This window comes from Cebus imitator, unplaced genomic scaffold, assembly GCF_001604975.1.
Source record: "Cebus imitator isolate Cc_AM_T3 unplaced genomic scaffold, Cebus_imitator-1.0 Scaffold313, whole genome shotgun sequence".
In the NCBI taxonomy this organism is placed as follows: Eukaryota; Metazoa; Chordata; class Mammalia; order Primates; family Cebidae; genus Cebus; species Cebus imitator.
Window position 1 is genome coordinate 2,037,333 of NW_016107628.1, and position 25,073 is coordinate 2,062,405.

Consider the following 25,073-nt stretch of genomic DNA (forward strand, 5'->3'; position numbering starts at 1 on the left):
ATTAGAGACCACCACCGTGTGTTGTCATCTGTACTGATAGAAAGACATAAGACCAGGAAAATAAAAATTCTCATACTGACAAATACCTTCAAGCTATAAAATGAAGATGAAAGATCTTCAGTATGATGTGAAAAGATTTAGGTTTCAGGTCTAGTTTTGTGTGACTTTAGATGAGGTACCTAAATTCAATATTTAGATTTTTTTAATTAGATAGCATAAACAATAATGGAATAAACTGCTGGGATACATGGAAGGCACTAAAGCAGAGGATCCCTGAACATTTTACAAAGGAATTTTGACTAAGATAGTAGGCAAGTACTATGACCCCTAGGAACCTTTCCTGCTCAGAGGATCAAAGATTCTAGTTAGATGATCTCAAAATCCCCTTAATTGTGATATTTTAGAACCTATGAGTAGAATTCAGGCTATGATCCTTGGAGATCGTGCTTCAGTATTTAATTTTTCTAATTCCTCAGATGTTCCACTGGGATTTTATGTAATCTGGGTTTAAATAGAGACATAATATTTGAAGTTGCTGTGTTCCCCCCAGAAGAAATACAAATATTTATTTTAAGGAAAACATCCATCAATTAACTGGGAGAAATTATGTAGGCAGCTTCAGATAGTAAAGGAGTAGAATTTTTAACTTCTTAGATACAAATAAAAATCTTTAATTTCTCCAGGTTGCCATATTAAAATGGAGTTTAAATACTAGAATTCAATTATAGCTAAAAGCATACATCCAGGAATACACAGCAGAAAGAGAAGTCGAAAAGTGAGAGAAGAGAGTGGAGTATCTGTTTCATTTAATCCGTGAGTTCACCAATGAATGAAAAAGAGTAGAAAAGGAAGGGAGGGAGGGAGGGAGAGAGGCAGGGAGGGAGGGAAGGAAGGAAGAAAATGAAATCCAGCTAGGAGTGAGAATAACCCAATATGATCATCGAGAACAATTCAGATATTTTTTTTTCAGATGGAGCTTCGCTCTTGTTGCCCAGGCTAGAGTGCAATGGCACAGTCTTGGCTCACTGCAACCTTCATCTCTGGGGTTAAAGTGATTCTCCTGCCTCAGCCTCTTGAGCAGCTGGGTTTACAGATGCCCATAACCATGCCAGTCTAATTTTTGTATTTTTAGTAGAGACAACATTTCACCATGTTGGCCAGGCTGGTCTCAAACTTCTGACCTCAGGTGACTCACCTGCCTCGGCCTCCCAAAGTGTTGGGCAAAGTGTTGGGACTACAGGCATGAGCCACCATAACCCCAGCCAAATTCTGAGAATTATAAAGGTCATTCTCAGTCACTCTTAGTACCTACAGTGAAAGGTAGCCTTTGATTCTCCTTTTTAACTCTGCCGCTTACCAGTAATGTCATCACTGATCTCCATGGGGGACACAAAGAGAGGCTTTTTCAAACACTACTCATCATTCAAGTCCAGGCCCCACAGAACCCCAAACTAGGTCAATGTTCCCACTGCTCAGTAAGTACTTACATTGCTTTCTCCCTTCCAATTTAGAGAGAAACAGCTATTCAGTTTTTGGGGTCTCCTGACAAGTAGCATCAGAGCCACAGAGCAGAGCCTGAGGAAATAACAGCAGAAGAGAGGGAAGCTGCCTTGAGATAGAAACTCTCATCTGCATCAACAGAGCCTCATCTATCCATCAGGATTCCCCAGTTCTCCAGATAAATCTCCATCTTTAGAAGTTCTGATGACCAACATGGGCTGTGGTTATTAGAAGCATGCACTGTAATCACTTGCCTCCTGAGGCTGGATCTACTGCTTTGGAGGCGTTGTCTTGAGGTTAATTAGAAGTCAAGTTTATTTTGGAAAAAATAATGTCATCAGTTTCTCAAAGGTGGCCTCAGTTGAGGAGCCTGGGGAGTTGAAGCCATGACCATAATTAGCCCATGTATGCTTTGAAAGTTGAGTCCATCTGTGATGGATTCTGAAGGAGAGCCCACCACAATTAAGACTGTAATGCAGCAGACCAAGTGGAAAATTTTTACTAAATTTTAAATCAGAAGATTGATGAATTTATCCAATGACACTCAACTTTAGAAGTTTCTAAGAATCAAAAGAGGGCTGAATTACAAATTTATTTTCCAGGCCCCTGCCCCCAGAAACCCTAATTAAGAACATGAAGATGTTTGGCGAAAACCTAAAATTTTAGTAAATATATCAAATCTAGCTAAGCTCTATCATCAAATGATGTGTTATGTTATGAATGTATTTTACCAGAATGACGAAATAATATAGAATTGTAAGTTTTATTCAAGTTAATCTATAAAGCCAATATAATTCCAACCCAAATCCTGCATGCATTTTGAAATTACCCTGACAATCAGATTTCCAAGATTTACATGAAAACATAAAACAATTTTGTAAATGGCAAGTAACATAGGCACTGACTCTTCCCAGTAAAACTGTGCTTTAGTAATAACAAAGAGCATGCTATTGGTGCAGGAAGAAATAAGTAGTATAGCAACAGAAAGGAGAGCTCAGAAATTAATGTATGTGCATTTGAGAACTTGGTCTTTGGGGGAAATGACCTTACAAGTCAGTGAGATAATTATAATTACTTACTAAATAATACTGGGAAAGCTCTGTGTACTCCACCACTCAGAAGGAGGTGACCTGGTACAATATGAAATGGTTTACTTAAGGCCCAGTTACTGCACTGGCTCTGTGCCAACACCTAATAGAGCCCCATGTGTCTGCCAAAGCAGAATAGACTCTGAACCAGCAGCCAAAGGATTGTGTCCATTCTCTAATAACAAAAACATATGTCTGAGAACCAGTGTGAGGGGAGATGAAATGATTCCTTCTGGTATTACTCCTAATGACTTACATGCAAAAGTTTGAGCTTTGTGAAATAATATCTTTAAGAACATCAGAACTTCTAAAGATGGTGACTTATCTGGAGAACTGGGGAGTCCTGATGGATAGAGGAGGCTCTGTTGATGCAGACGAGAAACACAAAAATGGAAAATTGAGATGGCCCCTTAGCCACCTCAGTCTACTTTGTCTTTCTGTTCCAGTAATCTCCAGACAAAAATGAATCTTAGTATTTTAAAGAAAAATAGGGCATTGCCACTACACTACCAAGGCAGAAAAGAGTATGTCTAGAATCTAGATGTTCTAGGACATTTTTTATTACTTCATGTACAAAAGCAAAATTTAATAGAAGACTAAAACAACCTAATTTAGGCAAAGTCACTAATGGCTCAAGCCCTTCAAAAATGTTGGGGTACGAAGTGAGTTCAAAAGAATATAAATAGGTGAAACTTTAAAAAATTATAAACATCAGTGATAGTCATGTTAACTTACAGAAACAAGGATTGCAGTAGCTGTTTTATTTTACTGCTTGCTTTATTATGTATATATGTCTACGTTGATCATTTTCTTACCTTGCCTTAACCTACTAGTTTATACAAGGCATGTTGATGGTGTAAAACATTATAATTCCATCTACAAAGAAAAGGCTATCAAATAATTTATTAACTTGTGGAACTCTGTGTTTCCTTTTTGGAGATAAATATGGGTACCTCTTTGTGTGAGGCATATTTGCATTAAATTCATTATTGTTTGGAAATTTAAACATGAACAGAAAGATGTATGTGGATGGTGAATATCTAGAAGGGAAACCCGTGCTGACTCTGTTTTGCTGGTACTTAGTATCATACTTAAACTTCCAAGTTCTCTGTACCGCAATGTAGGAATAACAATCCTGGACATCCTGATGTCCACTTTCCATGTCACCTGGCCAAAAGGGTTTCACAAAGAAGGAGCATTCTTGAAACATGTGGATGGGAGAAGAGGGAAGCCAGTTGTTTGGGGCAGCATGATATGCCAGCACTTATCAGATGATAGATGTGGACTTTTGCCTTTGGAGTTCAGATTTCCTGAGAATCACCCATCAGTACTGCAGCAGCCAAGACCATCTGTGAGGGCTTCCTGTGATCCATGCAATTCCGAAAATCAAGGGCAGATTTCCTGACATCTATTCTCCTAGTCTTCCAATATGTATATAAGCCTCTACTTTCTCTACCAAACCTGTTTTAAATTCTTAGACAGCTTTCTATTTACTCTCAAAAAGTAACAATATGTAAACCTACCTTGATCTTTGCAATAGATGCTAGAGTTTTGATTTTTCTTGTCTATATTTGCAACAACTTTATAAATGCCATTTTATTAATTTTAATAACTTTCTCAGAGTTTGGGTAAATGAAATTGTTTTTTGAGAAATTGCACATTGCCCACAAAATGAAATTGCTGAGTCAAAATCTATTCTCATTTCAAATTTTAATATGCATTGTGTTAGCACACTATCTCTACAAAGGTTATAAAACTTATACTTTCATTAACAATATGTGAAGATGCCAGTTCCTCCATAATGTATATCATGTTACCTTTAATCTTTTAAATTCTAGCCAAGATGAAATATAAAAATGATACCTTGATTCCATTTACATTTATTTAATTAATAGTAGAAGTAAAACACTTTTTTTTGGTGTTGTATGTAAGATTTTTTTTTCTCCCATTTATTTATTTTATTGCATTTTAGGTTTTGGGGTACATGTGAAGAACATGCAAAATGGTTGCATAGGAACACACGTGGCAGTGTGATTTGCTGCCTTCCTCCCCATCACCTACATCTGGCATTTCTCCCCTTGCTATATCTCCCCAGCTTCCCACCCCCCACCGTCCCTCCCCTATTTCCCCCCAACTGACCCCAGTGTGTAGTGCTCCCCTCCCTGTGTCCATGTGTTCTCATTGTTCAACACCCACCTATGAGTGAGAACATGCGGTGTTTGATCTTCTGCTCTTCTGTCAGTTTGCTGAGAATGATGGTATGTAAGATTTTTTTTTAATTGCATTTTAGGTTTTGGGGTACATGTGAAGAACATGCAAGATTGTAGCATAGGTACACACATGGCAGTGTGATTTGCTGCCTTCCTCCCCATCACCTATATTTGGCATTTCTCCCCATGCTATCTCTCCCCCACTCCCCACCCTCCGCTGTCCCTCCCCTATTTCCCCCCAACAGACCCCAGTGTGTGATACTCCCCTCCCCGTGTCCATGTGTTGTCATTGTTCAACACCCAGCTATGAGTGAGAACATGCAGTGTTTGATTTTCTGTTCTTGTGTCAGTTTGCTGAAGATGATGGTTTCCAGGCTCATCTGTGTCCCTACAAAGGAAACGAACTCATCATTTTTGATGGCTGCATAATAGAGAAATGCAAATTAAAACTACATTGAGATACCATCTCATGCCAGTTAGAATGGTGATCATTAAAAAATCTGAAGACAACAGATGCTGGAGAGGATGTGGAGAAATAGGAACACTTTTACACTGTTGGTGGGAGTGTAAATTAGTTCAACCATTGTGGAAGACAGTGTGGCGATTCCTCAAGGACCTAGAAATAGAAATTCCATTTGACCCAGCAATCCCATTACTGGGTATATAACCAAAGGATTATAAATCATTCTATTATAAAGACACATGCACACGAATATTCATTGCAGCACAGGTTACAATAGCAAAGACCTGGAACCAACCCAAATGCCCATCGATGATAGACTGGACAGTAAAACACGTTTTAAAAAATTGTTGTTCAACTTTTGAAAATTATCTATTTTATTTTCCTATTACATTTTTTCTTTATAGATTTGAGAGACTACTTGGTTCAACAATTGTGTTTGACCTTTAAATTAAGTGTTCCACCTTGTCTTTTATTTTTATTAGAAAACATTTCCAGTTCTGTGAAGAAGGTCATTGGTAGTTTGATGGGGATAGCATTGAGTCTATAAATTTCTTTGGGCAGTATGGCCATTTTCACAATATTGATTCTTCCTAAGCCTGAGCATGGAATATTTTCCATCTGTTTGTGTCCTCTCTTATTTCCTTGATCAGTGGTTTGTAGTTCTTCTTGAAGAGATCTTTTACATCCTTTGTTAGTTGTATTCCTAGGTATTTTATTCTCTTTGTGGCAATTATAGATGGGAGTTCACTCATGATTTGGCTCCCTGTTTCTCTGTCGTTGGTGTATAGGAATGCTTGTAATTTCTGCACATTGATTTTTTATCCTGAGAATTTGCTGAAGTTGCTTATCAGCTTAAAAAAGTTTTGGGCTGAGACGATGGGGTCTTCCAAATATAGTGGATCTTATGGTAGGTAGAGAACAAGATGGTGGTTATAAGAAACTGAGAAGGAAAACATGAAGAGGAAATGAAGGTAAAAATAAAAGAATATAAATGTGTTTATCAACACTGATCTGTACACTTAAAATGATAAAGATGGTGAATGTTATATGTCTATTTTACTTCAATAATTAGTAAGTCTCATTTGGTTCTCTTTTATATGTTCTTTGTATATACTTATAACATTTGTAATTTCTAGATAAATCTCTTCCTTTAAAGATTTTTCTTTTAACTAATGATATATTTTACCTAGAGTAAACTGCATATGTTTAAAATGTACAATTTGATGAACTTTTATAAATGTAGTACAAGTGAAATTAGCACTACCATAAAAATAGCAAACATTTATTTTTACCCCATGCACTTTCACAATCTATTCCTCCCATCCTAAATTATAGTAAAGCACTGATCTACTTTCTGTCACTATAATTTAACTTTTGGTCATCCAGGATTGTATATAAATGAAATAATATAGTTTCTATTCATTTTGTCTAACCTCTTTGGCTCAACATAATGATTTTAAATTTTATTCATGTATTTGTATATCAGTAGCTGTTTCTTTTTATTGCTCAGTGCATTCCACTGTATGGATGTATTGCACTTTGGGTTTTTTTACTGTTTAAAAATTTTGGCTGCTACATGTAAAACTACTATACACACCTGTGTATAAGTATTTCTGCAGACATGTGTTTCACTTGTCTTGGGTAAATATGTGGAAATCCAGGTCACTTTGTGGTTGAATGTTTAAATTTTTAAGAAACTACCAAAATGTTTTCCAAAGTAGTTGTAATTTTGCACTCCCAAAAGTAGGTAAAAAGATTCAGTTGTTCCACATTTTTGCTTGACAATTGCTATTTTCAGTATTTTGTATTATAGAAATTCTAAAATGTATGTAACGGTGTCCATCATGGTTCTGTTGATGTTCGTCATTCATCTTTTTTGTGTGTTTATTGGCGTGTGTGTGTGTGTGTGTGTGTGTGTGTATGTTTCTATTTGTCTGTGTGTGTCTATGTGTATTTGAGAGTGAGACAAATCTGATCCAGTATATTGCTTTTCCTCATTGGGTAATTGGACTTCTAATTATTTATTTGTCAGAATTCTTTATATATTCTGGATATAAAAAATGCCATATGCAATACACATCATACAAATATTTTTCTCAATCTGTAGCTTGTATTTTAATTTTCTTAATGTTATATTTTTTAAAGCACAAGCTTTTAAGTTTGATGTTTTGATATTTAATGTATCTAGTTTTTTCCCTTTGGTTTGTGTTTCTTGTGCTCTTTAAAAAGAAAACATCCTAATGTAACAAATATTTTCTCATAAAATGTTTACTGTTTTAATTTTTATATTTAGGTGTATGATCTATCCTGAGTTAATCTATGGCATTCAGGAAGGTTTAATGTTTACAGTGTTTTTTTTACATGAGGATTCTTAGTTGCTCTGGCATCATTCGTTGTTCAAACTAAAATGCCTTACACGTCTGTTGAAAATCAATGGACCACATAGAATATGTCAGGTGAAGCTTATATTTAAGTATAGTTAAGGCAGTTTGAGAGTGGGCTTTACTGAGACGTAGCTTATCTTTATTACTAAGTCATGGGATTTTGAGACCTTTACTGGAGGTCTCAGTTGTTCTCTGACATTTATCCACCTCGGCTTGTTCAGACTCAAACATCTTCCAACCTCCTGTGAGTTCTAGGAATTATTTAGCTAAGAGCCTCCTAGTACTCTTTTGCCCAGTCTTACAGAGTTTCACCTTATGCTTACACATGTCAGTAATCAGCTCATTATGCAAAGGTACCCATATGGATGTTTCTGGAACTCTTCCTCTAAATTGATCTTCCTCTCCAGTATTTTGCTCCATTAATTATAGTTGCTTCAGCCTCTTCAAACTTCAGTTTTCCTCTCCTCAGCCCAACAGGACTACTGTGAGATCCTTGAGTTTCTTCTGTAAAATAGAAATGATACTGAGCTAATGAATGGATGATGACTAATATGAAAAACGGGTAGAAAAAAAGGTTTGCTGTGATAGCCCTTCAGCCCTTTGATGTCTAAAATGACCCATCAATGTAAATAATTCTTAGTTCCAAATATACGTTTCTTTCTCTACAGAAATCACATTAACATTGGAATAATGAGACTCATATGTCATGAAAATTTACTTGTATTAGTCCATATTACACATATATTAATTGAAAATCTCATATTTCTCAGAATTAAAAATTGAAACACAGTAAATATATGATTTTTTTTTAATACCACAAAAAAAAATTCTGAATCCTTCGCAAAAGGAAATATTGGTGGCCGGGCGTGGTGGCTCATGCCTGTAATACTGACACTTTGAAGGGCAGATTGCCTGAGCTCAGGAGTTTGAGACCAGCCTGGGAAACACGGCAAAACCCCATCTCTACTAAAAATACCAAAAATTAGCCAGGTGTAATGGTGCGTGCCTGTGTCCAGCTACTTGGGAGGCTGAGACCTGAGAATCACTTGAACGTGGGAGGCAGAGGTTGAAGTGAGACGAGATTGTGCTACTGCACTCCAGCCTGGGCAACAAAGCGAAATTCTGTCTCAAAAAAAAAGGAAGAAAGAAAGAAAAGAAAATAAATATTGTTGGATTGGATTGGAAAGGTGTAAGGGGAGTTTAAGGAGTTTGAGACCCACTCATTTTGGTACTAAATGTGAGAACTGTACTTCCTCTCAGTAATGCTGTAGTGCCTTGTGCTTGTCCCTAGCTTAGCCCTCTTTGCTTTCTGTAATTAATTATTTATTTATTTATCTCATCTTCTAAACATCAAGCTTTTATCAGAAAGAAGTCAGTAGCTCTAAACTTTCTGAAAATCAAAGAAATCACATAAACTGATTGCAAAATATTCCAAGCTCCACCTAAAATATTTCTTATTTAGGAGATCCTAGGGTAAAGCCCCAAAATATGCATCTTCACGTGCACTTCAGGAGGCTCAGATGTATACGGGCTCATAAATCACCATTGGTACAGATGAAGCCATCATTGTGCCACCTTCCCCACCAAAACCCTCACCAGAGTGCCTGAAGTATTATAGGTACTCAATGTATATTCATTAAATTAATGGACTAATGAATGCCCTGATGAACGTCTACGTTGATTAATGTATTTGAAGAGATAAATCAAGCATGTAGTGGAATGTAGAAAATGTTAGAGTGTATGCCCTCTTATGATTCCAGTACACCTTATTCATAAAGCAAGAGAGTTATAGAAAAAATAATCTCATAATTCAACTAACAACTTTAAGAAGGACGAAAAAATTGTCAAGAATGTCATTTATTTTATTCCTTAAAATAGTTCATCTATATTTAGCATCTATAAAGCTAATGATTAAGAAAGTCACAATCATCACTTCATTCAGCAAATGTAATCTTGCTCCAAAATGAATGACCAATGCAAAAAATTACAATATTTAAGCTATTCATCTTTTACCCGATCAAGTAAACCACATAATTTAGCTACTCAGTTTTTTTTTCTTTCTTCCTTTAAGGTTGAATATTACATTTTCAATGCCTAGAGTCCAAGGAAGAACCTTCCCCCAAGGTCTCAATCCCCTGAGGCACCACAACTGTATAAGACCCAGGGATTTTGCTGGAGCCTGTGCTGTCAACGGCACAGAGCTGCTAAGATCGGGGCTGTACAATTACTTCCAGCTCACAGACCAGGCAGAGCTGTCTTTCATCTTTAAAAGCAAATGGCCCCTGGACTTTCCCCAGTAAGATCTAGGAGAAATACGCTATCTGATAGTTTTTAAATGTTTGCCTATTTCTCTCTCCTCTTTAGACTTTGATGGGATATGAGGAACATGGGATTGTACTAAAACTACCTGTAGATGTAAGTGTCTCCTTTGTACTATAGATGTAGGACTCTACCCTCTTTCTTATGAGTAATATCTGTCAATTTTCTCTAAAAATATTTTAAATACCAAAGAAAGATTCTGAGGCAGAAGAATTCATGGAAACCATGCACTGGTGAAAGTGGGCCATAGCATCAGAATCCAGCATGAGAGACAGGACAAAGATTATATGGAGAGGACAAAGATGCAGCACACAAACCCTGACCATGTGAGCATGGGAGAGAGACTAAATGCAGAGAATAACTAAGAGTGTAAACGGCAATATATTCCTAAAATAGACCTAAACTAGGAAATAGGGAGAAAATTCCTAATATGTACCTTGGCATCAGGAAAAATATACGGTGGAGTACGGTGGAAGGGTAAGAGGTAGGAGTGGATGGAAGAGTGGAACAGAAAGCCCATGGGGATCATACAGAGTAAAGAAGGCGTCGATCTATTTCCTAAGTCACTGGTGTATAAACTCACAGTACAAAGGAAATATTAAAACTAGAACCCAGATAATTCAAAAGACAAAACCCTAAATGGGAGACTTAAGGTATTTTGGATACAGTTCCTGCCTCATAGCTTATGCAACCTACATCTTGAGATTTTACTTCTTTGGGCCTCTGTTTCTTTGTTTGTAATGTGAGGGGACTTGACTAGATGTTTAACAGCCTACACATATTGACCACTTATACATCCAGAACTTCACTGTGGGCGTTTGGTGCTCACACAAACCTTTTGGTGTATGCTATTATTGTTGCCATTTTAGAGATTAAATCGTGAGACCCAAAGCGATTTCCCCAACATTATAAATTGGCAAAGCCATGGTCTCAACCTAGGCAGTCTGACTCTAGAGCCTGTGTCCTTCCCAGCCTCACTATGCTGCCATTCTAATCAATGATCCCAGGGCAAACTGACAGAGAAGTAAATTCAAACAGGAATCAGTCATTGACAGCTAGGTAGGGAAGCCTCCCAGGGGATAAATAATAAGCTGAGGTTTTGTAGGCAAGATAAATACTAATTGTGAGGAATAACAAAAGTAGAAAAGAAAAGTGTGTAGAGACAGAGAGACAAAGTTAGTTATGTGTGGTGGCTGCAGCCAACCAGCTCGTCTACAGCTGAGGGGCAGATGTATGACCTGAGGCTAAGAACAAACACACCTAAGATGGTAATTAGGACAGAGAAAATTCCAGAAACATTGCCATAAAATATATATTAAATAATTCGAAGGAAAATAAGACCCATAAAGAGATATGATCATTTTATTTCAATAACTAAAGGCTAGCTGCCATTCATAGAAATAAGTTAACATTATTGTAAGTATCTGCAGAGGACAAATCATAAACAATGGGTGACTATTTCAAGGAGGCATAGTTCAGCTTAGAAGTAGCCAAGTAAACTATGTAGCAAGGGAACAGCCTTCTTTGGTCAGTGACTCCTTAAAATTTGTCCTTGACTATGGAGGTTGGACAATACTTCCTACATTGCTATAAAGAGGCTCACAGAATTGTATGCAAGTTGAGTTAGATTTTTGATCTTTTTTCTAACATAAAAATAATTTGATATAAAAGTTTTAACATTTATTTGATCTCCCAATCAGACCAAAGATCTTCTCACAGATAATGATGAAAGTTCTTAGAGCATTATGTAAGCAACGGAGATTGAGGCCTGGGCCAAAAGGGTGGAGATCTCAGCCCATGTCTCATAATGCTCAAGCCTCATAATGCTCTGAGGTTAATTCGATTCTTAATCTCAGATTCCCATGCACTCATGACAAGGGAAACCCCAATATGTGAGCCATCCCAAAGTCTTCACAACTGATCATGGGTAAATAGAATCTGAATACTTTTAAGGAAATTAAAATAGTTATCTATGCCTGAACAAGCATTATTTGAGTTACGTATATGAGAGACTGGGTACATCACTTTTTATTTGCTTTGTTTTTCTGAATCAGATTTGTATAAGGTGTTAGCAAAGATAAATGATTTTTAAGGACTATCACTGTCATGTGAGTAAGCAAATAGTTTAATCTTTTTGAGCTTCATTTTCTTCTTTCTTAAAATGAGAGTATTTAATGAGATAAGGTCTAAATCACATTTTGATTTTACAGTATGAACATTCTAGGCAAATAGGAATACAGAGAATGGAAATAACTTACAAAAGTAAAAATAAATAATTTCAGGTATCTTTGAATTGGGGTATGTCACAATTCATGTTCCTTGATACTTCCATATACCCTGATCTATGTACTTAATATGTGTTACATATTTTTTCGGACCAGTATTGTCAGCTTTTTAAAAAAAAATGCAAACTGAGTTTCTCTAGGGTCATTTCACTTTTGTCAAATTCTGTCTCCTCTCAATTTCAGGTTACCTAAGTCTAATTCCACTGACCAATGAAGAGACAGAACCAGAGCATGATTACCGAGTTCATCCTTACAGGCTTCTCAAACCTGGGAGATCTGCAGCTCCTTCTCTTCTTTATCTTTCTTTTAGTCTACTTGACCACTCTGATGGCCAACGCCACCATCATGACAGTCATTCGCCTGGACAGGGCTTTGCACACTCCTATGTACTTCTTCCTCTTTGTCCTTTCATGCTCTGAAACGTGCTACACTTTGGTCATTGTACCCAAAATGCTAACCAACCTGCTATCCGCAATTCCAACTATTTCTTTCTCTGGGTGTGCAGTCCAGCTCTATTTCTTTGTGGGCTTGGCTTGTACCAACTGTTTTCTCATTGCTGTAATGGGCTATGATCGCTATGTTGCCATCTGCAACCCTCTTAACTACACACTCATTGTCAGCCGAGCCACCTGCATGCAGTTGATTCTAGCCTCCAGCTTTTGTGGCTTCCTGATCTCTGTGATTGTCAATATCCTGGTGTTCAGTGTGCCCTTCTGTGCCTCCAATAGGATCAATCACTTTTTCTGTGACATTTCCCCTGTCTTAAAACTGGGCTGCACAGATACCAACCTGAAGGAGATGGTCATCTTTTTCCTCAGCATTCTGGTATTGCTGGTTCCCCTTGTGTTGATATTCATCTCCTATGTCTTCATAGTTTCCACCATCCTCAAGATCTCCTCGGTGGAAGGGCAGCGTAAAGCCTTCGCCACCTGTGCTTCGCACCTCACAGTGGTCATTGTCCACTATGGCTGTGCTTCCTTTATCTATTTGAGGCCCACATCCCTGTACTCTTCAGATAAGGACCGGCTTGTGGCAGTGACTTATACTGTGATTACCCCACTACTCAACCCTCTTGTCTACACACTGAGAAATAAAGAAGTAAAGATGGCTCTGAGAAAGGTTCTGAGTAGATACTCATATTCCAAAACTGTATGAGTGGGCAGATATGGCAGTAAATTATATTCATGAAAGTTTCCTAGCTAGAACTTCAGTTCTATAAACATATTTGTCCTTTTCTTAAGACTCCTTGACAGAAAAAAAAAAAAAAAGGAAGAAAGAAGGACTTTAGGTGACCTTGATTGTTTGTATTGAAAATTTCTTTTTCAAATTAGCCTATATCCAGTGCAAAAGTTATACCAATTGGTCTCCAGAAAATTATGTGAATATTGAAACTTTCAAGAGCACAAGCTACATTGTTTTTATGCATTGCAAATACTTGTTTTGTCAGATCAACGCTACAAATGCTGCATTATCTTTTTTAGAATTCCTGGACTGTTAATACTCCTTTTATGATGAATATTTTCTAGAAATAATTTATTGCAGTTATTTTTTATTAAACTTATATAAACATACACGTAAACACATATGTGTGTGTACATACGAGAAAGTATATGTGTGTGTGTGTGTGTGTGTGTGTGTGTGTGTGTATAAAGTTTAACCCATTTCCTGTTTACAAAAAAAAAGTGGAGTTCTGTGCCAATACAGTATTCTCAGGGCAAACAGGAAATGGGTTAAAGCAATGGTTTAATCTTTTTGAGCCTCATTTTCTTCTTCCATAAAACAACAATATTAGATGAGCTTTACATCACATTTTGATTTTACAGTATAAACCCTCTATATACATAGTAATATAAATAATAGAAATAACTTAGAAAAATAAAGATAAATTACTTCAGATATCTTTGAATTGGGATAGGTCACTATTCATATCTCCTGATCCTTCCCTATCCCCGGATCTACATACATACATACATACATAGATATAAAGAAATATATGCAGTAAATATTTACTTCTGGAAAATGAGGGGGTGGTGATTAAAGTTCTAAGAGGTCGATGATAGAATAGAAAACACAGACTTTGAAGTCACAAAGACCTGGGTTTTAATTTTTATTTACTCTCAAACATAAAACTGAAAATAGTAGAAACTATATTAATTTGAGAGTATCTTTGAAAATTTATAATAGTGATAAAATAGAGGAAATGTTTCCATTAATATCATTAATGAGACAACAGTGCCCACTATCTCTGCTTCTACTGAATATTTTTATTAGAGATATTTCTTAATATAAGGAAAACACACAAAAGAGTAGTTGCTGCTTGTAACAGAAATTACATCATAATATTGCTGATTGCTTGCTTGCTTTCTTTTTTTTTTTTGGAGATGGAGTTTCATTCCTTTTACCTAGGGTGCAGTGCAATGACATGTTCTCAGCTCACTGCAACCTCTGCCTCCCGGATTCAAGCAGTTATCCTGCCTCAGCCTCCTGAGTAGCTGGGATTACAGCCAACTGCCACCGCACCCAGCTAATTTTTGTATTTTTAGTAGAGATGAGGTTTCACCATGTTGGCCTGGCTGGTCTCGAGCTCCTGACCTCAGGTGATCCACCTGCAGTGGCCTCCCAATATGTTGGGATTACAGGCATGAGCCACTACACCCGGCCACTGATTGTTTTCTTTGCTGTTCAGAACCTATGTAGTTTGATGTAGTCCCAGTTTCTTATTTTTGCATTTGTTGTCTTTACTTTTGGTATCATATCTAAAATACCACTGCCATAGCCAATGTCAGAGAACTTGTCCGTTGTGTTTTCTTCCAGAAATTTTACAGTTTAAGCCTTTAATTAAGTCTGACATTTAAGCCTTTAATCAATTTTGAGTTGATTTTTTGTGTGTGGTATAAAAGTCCAGTTTCATTCTTCTGCATGTGGAGATCCCATATTCCTAGCACCATTTGTTGAAGCAACTGTCCTTTCCCCATTGTGTATCCTTTGTGCCCTTGACAAAGATCAATTAATCATAGATGCATGAATTTATTTCTGGGCTCTCTATTGTGTTTCAGTGATCAGTGTGTCTGCTTTTATGGCAGAACCACACAGTTTTGACTACTGTAGCTTTATAATATAAATGGAAATCAGAGAGAGTGATTCTTCCAGGTTTGTTCTTTTGGCTGAAGATTTCTTTAACTATTTAGAACATTTTCTGGTTCCATATGAATTTTAGAATTCTGTTTCTATTTCTGTGAAAAATGCTGCTGGAATTTTGATACAAGTTTCATTGAATCTGTGGATCACTTTGAGCTATATGGACATTTTGACAATATTAATTAATCCAGTACATGAGTATAGTATATCTTTCCATTTATTTTGTCTTCCTCAATTTTTTCCATCAATGTTTTGTAGATTTCAGTTTATAGATTTTTAATCTCCTTAAATTTATTTTTAAATATTGCATTATTTTTATGGTACTTTTAATGTTTTTTTTTCAGATAGTTTGCTGTAAGTATATAGAAATGCAACCAATATTTTAAATTTCTTTTTTTCTTAATTTTAGATAAAGGTAGTATATGTGCAGTCTTGTTACATGAGTATACTATGTAATGCCAAGCTTTGGAGTACATCACCAAGCTAGTGAGCATAGTACTGCATAGGTAGTTTTTCAACCCATGACACCCTTTTTCACTTCCCCCTCTAGCAGTTTGCAGTGAATATTGTTCCTACGTTATGCCCATGTGTGTTCAATATTTTAGCTACCACTTATAACTGGAAACATGCAGTATTTGGTTTTCTGTTCCTGAATTAATTTGCTTAGGATTTTAGCCTCTAGCTGCATCTATGCTGCTGCAAAGGCTATCTCTCATGCAAAGGATATTGTTTCTTTTATGGCTGCTTAGTATTCTATGGTGTATATGTACATTTTCTTTATCCAATTCAATATTGATAGGCTTCTAGGTTTAGTCCATGTCTTTGCTATTGTGAATAGCATGGCAATGACCATACAAATGCATAAATCTTTTTGATAGAATTATTTGTATATGTTAATTTTGTACCTTGCAACTTTACTGAGTTCATTTTGCAGTATTATTAGTTTAATGGTGAAGTTTTTATTTTTTAGATATAGTGCTATGTAATTTTCAAACAGAAATAATTTTACTTCTTTATTTCTGATTTGGATGACATTTATTTCTTTTCTTTCCCTAATTGCTCTCGCGAAGACTTTCAGTACTGTGTTAAGTAGAACTGATGAGCATAGACATCCTTATCTTGTTCCAGAGCTTATAAGAAAAGCATTTTTATTATGGAGTATAAGGTTAGCTGTGAGCTTACCACATATGACCTATATTATACTAAGGTACATTTCTTCTATCCTTAATTTGTTAAGGACACAGAAAAAGAAATAATCAACAAGATGAAAAGACAACCTACAGAAGGAGAAAAAATATTTGTAAACCATACAGCTGATAAAGGGTTAATATCCAAAATACATAAGGAACTCATATTGCTCAATAGAAATAGAAATAAATAACATTTTAAAATGGTTAAAAGATCTGAGTAGACATATTTTTCCAAAGAAGGCAAACAAATGGCCAAAAGGTGTATGAAAAGGTGTTCAACTTGACTAATCAAGGAAATGCAGATGACCACAATCATATGTTCCCTCGTGCCTATGAGAATGGCTCTTGTTAAAAAATTGAAAGATAGCTAGTGTTGGAAAGAATGCAAAGGAAAAAAAGGGAACCTCATACATAGTTAGTGGGAAAGTAAATTGGTACAGCCATTGCAGAAAACAGTATAGAATGTCCTCAAAAAATTAAAAATAAAACCGTCATATGATCTAGCAATTCCATTTCTGAGTATGTATCCGATGAAAATAAAATTACTATCTCAAAGAGAGATATGAATTCCCATGTTCATTTCAGCATTATTTACAATAGTTAAGATATGAAACAACCAAATGTTCTTTAACAGACAAAGGACTAAAGTAAATGTGGTATATATATATTTTTTACAGTGGAATATTATTCAGCCTTTAAAAAGAAGGAAGTGCTGCCATTCACAACATGGATGAAACTAGAGGACATTTTGCTAAGTACAATAAATCAGACACAGAAAGATAAATACCTCATGATCTAACTTATATGTGGAATCTAAAATATTTAAACTTATAAGAGCAGAGAGTAGAAGAGTGGTTGCCAGAGGCAAGAAGGTGGGGGAAATGAGAACATTTTGGTCAAAGTGTACAAACTTTCAGTTATAAGATGAAAAGTTTTAGGTACTTAGTGTACAGAATGTTGACTATGGTCAATAACATATTTTATACTTGAAAGTTGTTGAGAGAGTAAGTATTCTCACCACACACACATGAAAAAAAGGTAACTGTGTGAGGTGACAGATATATTAATTAGCTTGATTGTGCCAATTACTGAACAACGTATTTGTATATCAAAACTTCACATTGTATATAAAATATATATATATAATTTCTGTCAATTATACCTTAATACATAGATAAACAGTACAGTGACACAAAAATGAAATTCTATGAGAATATGCAGGTAAATATAATAATTTAAAATGAAATGTATTTATACAATTGCCCTATGCAAAGTTGTAACACAAAAATAAATTCTATTTCTCTATGTCAACAGAAAGAATTACTATGCCTAGGGGTATGAAATATGAAAATACAAGAAGTCAAAGAGAACAAAAGTTATCTTAAAGAAGAGCAAGTGTAAGTTAAATACCACATAAACTTACTTGTAAGTGAGAGCTAAGAAATAGGCAAACATGTTAGTCAAAAGACATCTTTAATAGAGTGAAAATGAAATTTGCAAAGTCACATAAGATATTTGAAGTACATGTAACCAATAAAGTGTTGATATTCTTGTTATATACAACATTATGAATCAATAATAAAAACATGTATCCCTATTAGTACACAAAATATTGAACAAGACTTTCAAGTTAGAGGAAATTCAAGTGGCTAGTAAACATGAAAATGTGCTCAATGTCATTAATATCATGAAAAGGCATATCTAATTATACATACTCATCAGAATTTCTCAAATAGAAATGAATTACAATATCAAATGTTGTTACAGATGAAGAGCAACTGGAATTTCTATACAATGCTGGCATGAGTGTAAATTTATACAGCCACTTTGAAAAACTATTTGACAGAGTCTAGTATACTAGAACATGTGTAGACCTTCATTTACTTTTTGCTGTGTAACAAACCACATCCAAACACAATGGGTTAAAAAGTCCTTGCTTGTCTTTTTGTGACTGCTCTTTTTCACTTAGGAAAAGAGAAGTTGTTTATTGAGTGCAGAGTTTCTGATTTGCAAGATGAAAAGTTCTGGAGATCTATTTTACAATAATATGAATATACTTGACACTACTGAAATTTACACTTAAAATGGTTGAGATGTTAAATTTTACATTGTTTGATTTTTAACAACATTTTTAAAACTTTTTATTTGCTTTTGTGTCTGCAAGTCAACTTAAGGATCCAAGGTGGGCTTAGAATAGTGGCTCTCCTTCAAGCTGCATGTCTCTTGAGTTTGACCCCTTTTGGTAGATTGGGGTTAGAGTTGCATCAGCTACATTCATGCTAGAGCCCAAATTAAAAGAACACAAGTTACTTGGGAAAAAAGCTCTTTTCATGGTGATGGCAGAAAACTTGCAATGCGTCTTTTGGCCAAGGGTTGGAACTGGCTATTACTTCTGCCCACATTTCATTGGTTAATGTAAATCTCAATAAAAAGCCCAAAGTTCAGGGGTAGGAAATTATACTCTGCCTCCCACAAGAGAAACTGCAAAGTCATATAGCATAGGACATAGAAAAGATTAAAGAACTGTTGCTAAAAATTTAATCTATAGCAGTATGCTGTGACTCAGCGGTTTCACTGCTAGTGGATACCAAATAAATTGAGTCATATGCTACTTTAAAGAGTACAAGTATGTTCTTAGCACTGCTTTCCACTGTAGCCCAAATCTGGAAATAATCTAAGTATCCATTAAAGTTAGAACAAATAAATTGAAGAACATTCATATCATTTAGTGTTGTACAACACTGAAAATGTGCTATTACATTTAATAACGGGTAAATCTCACAAACATTATTTAAGTGAAAGAAAACTAAACAAAAACCTTATATATTCTGTAATTCCACTGATAAATTTCAAAAACTGAAAAAAATCAATATATGATCATAGAAGTTCAGAACAATGGTGTCTCGGGCAAGAAAGTGGTTAATGTTCTACTTCTAAATCTCATTGTGGTTTTGTGTGTGTCACTTTGTGAATCCAGGTATAGACTTTAATTTGTGTACTTTTGTATATGTAGGTTGCACAATAATAAAAGGTTGTTAAAATTTAGGAAAGAATCAGATTGAAAGGCTAAGTTGAAAATACAAAGGCAAAGGAATAATGGACTATTTCTAGTATATGGATATAAATTTTTAGTTTAATACACAAAATACAATTGTTTTTCGTATTATTTTATACTCCATAAATACATTTAAATTCCATGAGGACAAGAACTGTATCTCATTTATCTTTACAACTTCGAAATGATCAGAATAATCTAAGCCACAGAGTAGTTATTCAGTAAATACATATTTAATAAAATTTTTAACATTCTGTTTGTAGCAAAATTATCTAATAAATAAATGAATAAATGCATTGCTACAATGATTTTGATTACTTTTATAATTGGTTATCATGTGTCAGTTACTTTCTATTTTGAAAAATGAGCTTACACCGATTTTCATTTGTATGCTGGCATTAGGCATTTCTCCCTACTATTTTTCACAACCTGCTCTCAACCTAAAACACGCTGGGGGCCTGGCTATGAGCCATCTTGTCCATAGCCCAGAGACAAAATTGAACTTCAGAGGTCTGACCCTTAAAATGAATTACTTCCTCCTCTCCTCTCCTTTTTAACTATTTCCATTTCAGGCTGAGACTTATTATCCTGACTGTATAGGAGAAAGAATATAGAGGATGTGCTGGAGAAAAACTGAGAAAAACAGGGGTAGTTGGCTTTCACCCTTTACGCTCTTCTTGAAGAGATGCTCATAGAGCAAAGAAGTGAGACAAGACTCTGAAATTCAGACCGTGAGAAGGAAGAACAAGCAAAGATGTGAATTTTAAAAGAAAGAAGAGAAAGAAGAAGATTGAGAAGAGAAAAATAAGGTGGGTGGTGTGAAAACATCAGGTGATTTTGAAATGGTCTTTGAAGCAAAATAACAGAAGTTGAAGTTATTCAGTTCAAGGGCTGCAGATCCACACTCCTGCACCTGTTTGACAAGAGGGAGAAGAAATACGGGTAAATGGGCTGGGATGTTTGGAAAGATGTTACAGTAAATCCTCATGTCTTGTCATGTGTCATCTTGAACTCCCAAGGCCCTGTAGAGGTTGGAGAGTGGGAATTTGCTGGGGAAAGTCTGGACAATCTTCATCCAGAGTAATGATTCACATAAACCAGAGATCTGCGTGGGCTGAGGCTAGATAAATCAACCTATGCTTTTCATTTAGGCTTTAAATCTGATATTTTAAGGTGTAGTACAGCCACATTGTTTCATAGTACTTCTTCCATTCTCAGATATCCAATAATTACTTAGGGTTTCGTTAATATGGCCAACACGTCTCCATTAGAAATTACATTCCTTGCATTTTTATATCTGTGAACAACATGGCTTTTACATATTTATATTGTCTATTGAATTAACTAGTATGAAATTTGCTATTTAATTTTTGGTCTAAAAATTGATTAAATAAATTGGGCCTCAAGGAATATGTTTCTATGTAATGATTCCTCCTAAATTAACCTTATTAGTATATTAATACTTTACCTTTGCTCTAATTTGTTAATATATTTATCTAATATATTTATTCTTGCCTTAATAGTACCTATTTTAAATCATCCCAAATCCTTTCTGGAATGAGATATGTTTGTATTACTTAGGACTCTTTANTCCAATTCAAACTGGCATTAGCAAACAATAAATCTATTGGCCCACATAAGCTGAGAAGTCTAATGGTATGAAGGTTTCAAGTTCAGCTTGATTCAAAGTTCAAACTATTATCTAGATGCATCTCATAGCTCTGCTTCTTGTGACTTGGTTCTATTTTTAGCCTAAACACAGTAGTCTCGACACTTTCAGCTCCTAAAATCTAGTCAAGAGGAAGAAAGAATTTGTTTCTACAGATGTTAAAACAAGCATCATGAGATGGACTTTTTTTTGTTCCTGATTGTCCACAGTTGTAGGATACGCACATTCTGAACCTAATATTACAGTAAAGAAACTCCAATGTCCTGACCACCTAACTGAATTAGTGCCTGGCACCTATTCCTCTCTGAAACTTTAGGATAAAGAAATTAGATGAGACTGGGGACAAAACAAACCAAAATAAAATTGGGCCACTATTACAATAGTGGGAGTGAAATTAGGGAATAAATAACAAAAACCAAATGTCCAGCATTTCAGTATATTAAATGCCACTCTTCTTGCTTCTAACTTCTATGGGCATCATTTCTTTCTCTCAGTAACCTTTTTGCTCTTGGTATCATTATAGATTATTGGTGAGCTCTCACTATGCACCAATGTATTGTTAGAGATCCTCAACATCCATTGACATAGGGATAGAAAGCGATGTTGATATTCAATTAATTAGGTGGCTGGCAAGATGACCAAATAGGAACAGCTCCAGTCCGCAGCTCCCAGCGAGATCAACACAGAGGGCAGGTGATTTCCGCATTGCCAGCTGAGGTACCTGACTTATCTCATTGGCACTGGTTAGACAGTGGGTGCAGCCACAGAGGGTGAGCTGAAGTAGGGTGGTGTGATGCCTCAACTGGAACGTTCAAGGGGTCAGGAAACTCCCTCCCCTAGCCAAGGGAAGTCATGAGGAAGTGTGCTGTGAGGGAGGGTGCATTCCAGCCCAGATACCATGCTTTTCCCACGATCTTAACAACACGCAGACCAGGAGATTCCCTCAGGCACCTACACCATGAGGGCCCTAGGTTTCAAGCACAAAACTTGGTGGTTGGGCAGACATGAAGCTAGCTTCAGAAGTTTTTTTCATAACCCAGTGGCACATGGAATGCCAGTGAGACAGAACTGTTCACTCCCCTGGAAAGGGAGCTGAAGCCAGGGAGCCAAGTGATCTAGCTCAGCAGATCCCACCCACATGGAGCCCAGCAAGCCAATTTCCACTGGCTTGAAATTCTCGCTGTCAGCACAGCAGTCTGAAATTGACCTGGGACACTTGAGCTTGGATTCGGGGAGGAGCATCCACCATTACTGAAGATTGAGTAGGTGGTCTTCCCCTCACAGTGTATATAAAGCCGCAGGAAGTTCAAACTGGGTGGACCCCACTGCATCTCAGCAAAGCTGCTGTAGCCAGACTGCCTCTCTATATTTATCCTCTCTGAGCAGGGCATCTCTGAAAGAAAGGCAGCAGCCCCAGTCAGGGGCTTATAGATAAAACTGCCATTTCCCTGGGACAGAGCACCAGGATGAAAGGGTGGCTGTGGGCACAGCTTCAGGTGACTTAAACATTCCTGTCTGCCTGCTCTGAAGAAAGCAGCAGATCTCCCAGAACAGTGCTTGAGCTCTGCTAAGGGACAGAATGCCCCCTCAAGTGGGTCCCTGACCCCTTTGCCTCCTGACTGGAAGACCTACCAGCAGGGGTTGACAGACACCTCATATAGGAGAGCTCCGCCTGGCATCTGGCAGGTGCCCCGCTGGGACGAAGCTTCCAGAGAGAGAAAAAGGCAACAAACAATCTTTGCTGTTCTGCAGCCTCCACTGGTGATACCCAAGCAAACAGGGTCTGGAGTGAACCTCCAGCAAATTCCAGCTGACCTGAAGCGGAGGAGCCTGACCATTAGAAGGAGAACTAACAAACAGAAAGGAATAGCACCAATGTCAACAAAAAGGACATCCACACAAAAACCCTATCTGGAGGTCACCAAGATCTAAGGCCAAAGGAAAATGAGAAAAAAACACTACCAAAAAGGCTGAAAATTCCAAAAACCAGAATGCCTCTTCCCCTCCAAAGGATCACAGCTCTTCACCAGCAAGGGAACAAAACTAGATGGAGAATGAGTTTGACGAATTGACAGAAGTAGGCTTCAGAAGGTGAGTACTAACAAACCTCTCTGAGCTAAAGGAGCATGTTCTAACCCAATGCAAGGAAGCTAAGAAGCTTGAAAACAAGTTACAAGAATTGCTAATTAGAATAACAAGTTTAAGGAAGAACATAAATGACCTGATGGAGCTGAAAACACAGCATGAAAACTTTGTAAACCATACACAAGTATCAATAGCCAAATCGATCAAGTGGAAGACAGGATATCAGAAATAGAAGATCAACTTCATGAAATAAAGCATGAAGACAAGATTAGAAAAAAAAAGAATAAAAAGGAACAAAGAAAGCCTCCAAGAAATATGGGACTATGTGAAAAGACCAAACCTACATTTGATTGGTGTACTTGAAAGTGACAGGGAGAGTGGAACCAAGTTGGAAAACACTTTCAGGATATCATCCAGGAGAACTTCCCCAACCTAGCAAGAAAGGCCAACATTCAAATTCAATACTGCTCTTGAAGAACCACCCCTAGACCCATAACAGATTCACCAAGGTTGAAATGAAGAAAAAATGTTAAGGGCAGCCAGAGAGAAAGGTAGGGTTACCCACAAAGGGAAGCCCATAAGACTAACAGCAGATCTCTCTGCAGAAACCATACAAGCCAGAAGAGAGTGGGGGCCAATATTTAACATCCATAAAGAAAAGACCTTTCAACCTAGAATTTCATGTCCAGCCAAACTAAGTTATATGAGCAAAGGGGAAATAAAATCCTTTACAGGCAAGCAAATGCTGAGCGATTTTGTCACCACCAGGCCCGCCTTACAAGAGCTCCAGGAAAAAGCATTAAATATGGAAAGGAAAAACCAGTGCCAGGCATGGCAAAAACATACCAAATTGTAAGAACCATCAACACTGTGAAGAAACTACATCAACTAATGGGCAAAATAATGTTAGCATCATAATGACAGGATCAAATTCACACATAACAATATTAACATTACATGTAAACAGGCTAAGTACCCCAATTAAAAGACATAGACCAGCAAATGGAATAAAGAGTCAAGATCCATCCCTTGCTGTATTCAGGAGACCCATCTAACATTCAGAGACACACATATGCTCAAAATAAAGAGATGGAGGAAGATTTACCAAGCAAATGGAAAGCAAAAAAAGCAGGGGTTGCAATCCTAGTTTCTGATAAAACAGACTTAAACCAACAAAGATAAAAAAAGACAAAGAAGGACGTTGCATAATGGTAAAGGGATCAATGCAACTACAAGAGCTAACTATCCTAAATACATATGCACCTAATACAGAAGCACCCAGATTCATAAAGCAAGTTATTAGAGACCTACAAAGAGACTTAGAGTCCCACACAATAATAGGGGGAGACTTTAACACCACTGTCAATATTAGACAGATCAATGAGACAGAAACAAGAATATTCAGGACTTGAACTCAGCTCTGGACCAAGTGGACCTAATAGACGTCTACAGATCTCTCCACCCCAAATCAACAGAATATACAATCTTCTCAACACCACATCACACTTATCCTAAAATTGATCCCATAATTGGAAGTAAAACACTCCTCAGCAAATGCAAAAGAATGAAAATCATAACAGTCTCTCAGACCACAGTGCAATCAAAAGAACTCAGGATTAAGAAACTCGCTCAAAACCACACAACTACAAGAAAATTGAACAACCTGCTCCTGAATGACTACTGGGCA

General features: G+C 36.6%; 1 protein-coding gene across 1 annotated transcript; it reads left to right on the forward strand.

Moving 5' to 3' along the window:
* The first annotated feature begins 12,260 nt into the window (after positions 1-12,260).
* On the forward strand, positions 12,261-13,483 carry LOC108286087 (olfactory receptor 10T2-like). Its single transcript, XM_017503697.2, has one exon. The coding sequence runs from the start codon at positions 12,460-12,462 to the stop codon at positions 13,402-13,404; it is 945 nt and encodes a 314-aa protein (XP_017359186.1). The 5' UTR covers positions 12,261-12,459; the 3' UTR covers positions 13,405-13,483.
* The last annotated feature ends 11,590 nt before the right edge of the window (positions 13,484-25,073 follow it).